Source organism: Salvelinus sp. IW2-2015, unplaced genomic scaffold, assembly GCF_002910315.2.
Source record: "Salvelinus sp. IW2-2015 unplaced genomic scaffold, ASM291031v2 Un_scaffold3380, whole genome shotgun sequence".
NCBI lineage: Eukaryota > Metazoa > Chordata > Actinopteri > Salmoniformes > Salmonidae > Salvelinus > Salvelinus sp. IW2-2015.
Genome location: NW_019944662.1, coordinates 13,807 through 17,348, shown reverse-complemented (window position 1 = coordinate 17,348; position 3,542 = coordinate 13,807). Strand labels below are relative to the sequence as shown.

General features: G+C 43.9%; 1 protein-coding gene across 1 annotated transcript in view; it reads right to left on the bottom strand.

The window, feature by feature from the left end:
• LOC112075765 (magnesium transporter NIPA2-like) overlaps positions 1-2,299 on the bottom strand; it is an 11,133-nt gene extending 8,834 nt beyond the window's left edge. The window contains exon 1 of the mRNA XM_070441052.1: positions 2,149-2,299. Coding sequence (XP_070297153.1) covers positions 2,149-2,287 — 139 coding nt within the window. The 5' untranslated portion in view covers positions 2,288-2,299. The remainder of the gene's footprint in view (positions 1-2,148) is intronic.
• Between the last annotated feature and the right edge of the window lie 1,243 nt (positions 2,300-3,542).

Sequence of the window (3,542 nt, the reverse complement as noted above, 5' to 3'; positions counted from 1 at the left end):
ACATGTGACAGTATATCTAAGTGCCATACAGTACATGTGACAGTATATCTAAGTGCCATACAGTACATGTGACAGTATATCTAAGTGCCATACAGAGCTACAGTGCGTACTGTACAGGGTTTCCGTTAACCGGTAATTGCCCGCTTTTGGCCGATTAAAAAATACAAAAAGCAGATAAATGTTGACGCCCAAATTGACCAGGACAAAAAACAATCCCATTGCAAAAAAATTACTGTTATTCATTTATGTAAATACATTTGATCGTTATGCTTATCGGTCGATAGGTTAATTTGCTAAAGTTAGTGGAATTAAATTGGGGTGTATATTTTCATTTAGTATCTTATTCATCATTCGACCATAGAAACACGGAGACAATTATGTTCATTAAGATTTACTCATATGCCATTGAAGCCAGCATTTAATTAAAGCGCGCGTCCCATTCACCATTGGAGTGCATAGGCTATAGTCAACAGAAGGTTATCAGCCCGTCACCCACCACTTTACCTTCCTTCAAAGCATCTTAGCCATGGCAATGCTGAGGCAGTCATTTTACAAAGATTTCCTCATGTCATTAACCAGAATTTCTCTCCTGTTCTATTGGTTGTCATATCATCTTTCTTTCATTGTGCAGAAGACAAAAGCCACAACCCTAGTCATATTATACTGAACAAAAATATAAACACAACATGTAAAGTGTTGGTCCCATGTTTTATGAGCTGAAATAAAAGATCCCAGAAATGTTCCATGCGCACAAAAAAAGCTTTTCTCTAAATTTGGTGCACACATTTGTTTATACATCCCTGTTAGTGAGCATTTCTTCTTTTCCAAGATAATCCATCCACCTGACAGTTGGCATATCAAGAAGCTGATTAAACAGCATGATCATTACATAGGTGCACCTTGTGCTGGGGGGGGGGGCAATAAAAGGCCACTCCAAAATGTGCAGTTTTGTCACACAACACAATTCCACAAATGTCTCAAGTTTTGAGGGAGTGGGCAATTGGCATACTGACTGCAGGAATATCCACCAAAGTTGTTGGCAGAGAATTATATGTTTATTTTTCTACCGTAAGCCTCCAACATCATTTTGGAGAATTTGGCAGTACGTCCAACCAGTCTCACAACCGCAGACCACGTGTAACCACGTCATCCCGGTACCTCCATATCAGTTTTCTTCATCTGCGGGATCGTCTGAGACCAGCCACCCGGACAGCTGATGAAACTGTGGGTTTGCACAATTGAAGAATTTCTGCACAAACTATCAGAAACCGTCTCAGGGAAGCTCATCTGCGTGCTCGTCATCGTCACTAGGGTTTTGACCTGACTGCAGTTCGGCATCAGTGGACAAATGCTCACCTTCGATAGCCACTGGTACGCTGGAGAACTGTGCTCTTCACAGATGAATCCTGGTTTCAAATGTACCGGGCAGACAATGTGTATGGCGTTGTTTGGGTGAGAGGTTTGCTTATGTCAATGTTGTGAACAGAGTGCCCCATGGTGGTGGGGTTATGGTATGGTGCAGGCATAAGCTACAGACCACGAACACAATTGCATTTTATCGATGGCAATTTGAATGCACAGAGATACCGTGACGGGATCCCGTGGCCCATTGTCGTGCCATTCATCCGCCAACATCACCTCATGTTTCAGCATGATAATGCACGGCCCCATGTCACAAGGATCTGGACACAATTCATGGATGCTGAAAATGTTCCAGTTCTTCCATGACCTGCATACTCACCAGACATGTCACCCATTGAGCATGTTTGGGATGCTCTGGATCGACGTGTACGACAACGCATTCCAGTTTTCCGCCAATATCACAATCAACAGCCTTGATCAACTCAATGTGAAGGAGACACGCTGCATGATGTAAACGGTGGTCATTATACCGACTGGTTTTCTGAATGGGAGGCGTGCTTTAATTACATGCACATTTCACTCCAGTAGCAGCTTTATGACGAGCTGCTCTCGTGTTGTCTGACAGGTGATAGGCTATTCTGCTCATCAAACTAGGCTCTGTATGCTGTGCGCGTGATAAGTGAGATACATGACTATCGAGAATACCGACGCTGCAAATTAATGTATTTTTTTATCATCTAACCGATTTAATGGTTAACATTCCTAGACTGAACACAAAAACACTACCTGCTCTGCACTGTCCCTTCCTGGCCAGGCGGAGTAGTCCTTTCTTCTTGAGGATGAAGCTTCCTCCTATGAAGATGCTGGAGCTGATGGCTAGTCCCAGGCCGATGTAGAAATCATACTTCCCTCTGTCCTGGCCCATGGTGACGACACTGGATGACTGTTTCCTAACTGTCCTGTTTTACATTGACCCTACACACCAGCAGTTCTGACAGCTGAGCACTGTCAACGCAAGTACCTTTTAGTAAGGCAAAACAAGAACTCATACGTCAATGTACCTTAGGAACTCATATACCTCAGAGTTTCAGCAACTGCTTAATGTTAGTGGATATCAATTGTCAAATCAGAGTTCTTCCCTAAGTTTTTAGGTTGCACTGATCATTTCTCAGTTAGCTACCTGACCATTTCCCAGTTAGGTCTTACCTCACATTTAGTTGCTACCTGACATTTCCAGTAGGCTACTGACATTTCCGCATTATGTACCAGACATTTTCAGGTGCTACCTGAGCAATTTCCCAGTTAGGTCTACCTGAACCATTTCCCAGTTAGGTCATCCTGACCATTCCCAGTTAGGCTTACTGACATTTCTCCGCAGTTAGGCTAATAGAATTGCCATTTCTTACGAAGTTAGGGGCACAACCTGAGCCATTTCGCCAGTGGTCACCTGACCATTTCCCAGTTAGGGTCTATCGTGACGCATTTCGCAGTTAGAGCTCACTATTCGCTTGTACCATTTCGCAGTTAGGCTACCTTGTCACCAGTTGGCTACGCTGATCCATTTCCAGTTAGGGGTGCTACCTGACATTTCCAGTTAGCTACTGACCATTTCCCAGTTTAGGTAAACAGTGAGACGATTTCAGTTAGGCTACGTGACCAATTTCCCAGTTAGGATGACCTTCGTGGCTCCGACCATTTCCGCAGTTAGGCTCCACTTTGTTAGGCCGACCATGCGTTGCTCCTGCCCCACTTGGCATGATCTTAGTAGGTACTACCATTTTTAGTTACGCACCTACTTTCCCAGTTAAGGCCTACCCTGAAAACCAATTTCCCAGTTAGGCTAGCCTGACATTTCCCGTTAGGCTACCTGACATTTCCAGTTTAGGCTACCTGAGAATTTTCAGTTAGGTACTGACCATTTCCCAGTTAGCTACCTGCACATTTCCAGTTAGGTTTACTGAAAACCATTTCCAGTTAGGCTACCTGAAACCTTTCCGTTCGGGTTCCTACCTGACATTTCCAGTTAGTGCTACCTGACCCTTTCCCAGTTATGACGCATTTCGGGCCGTTAAGCTAACCTACCATTTTCCCCAAAGTTTTAGGCTAGCTGACCAATTTCCAAGTTAGCTACCCTGAACCATTTCAGTTAGGACTGAGAACATATTTCAAATCTTCGTCCT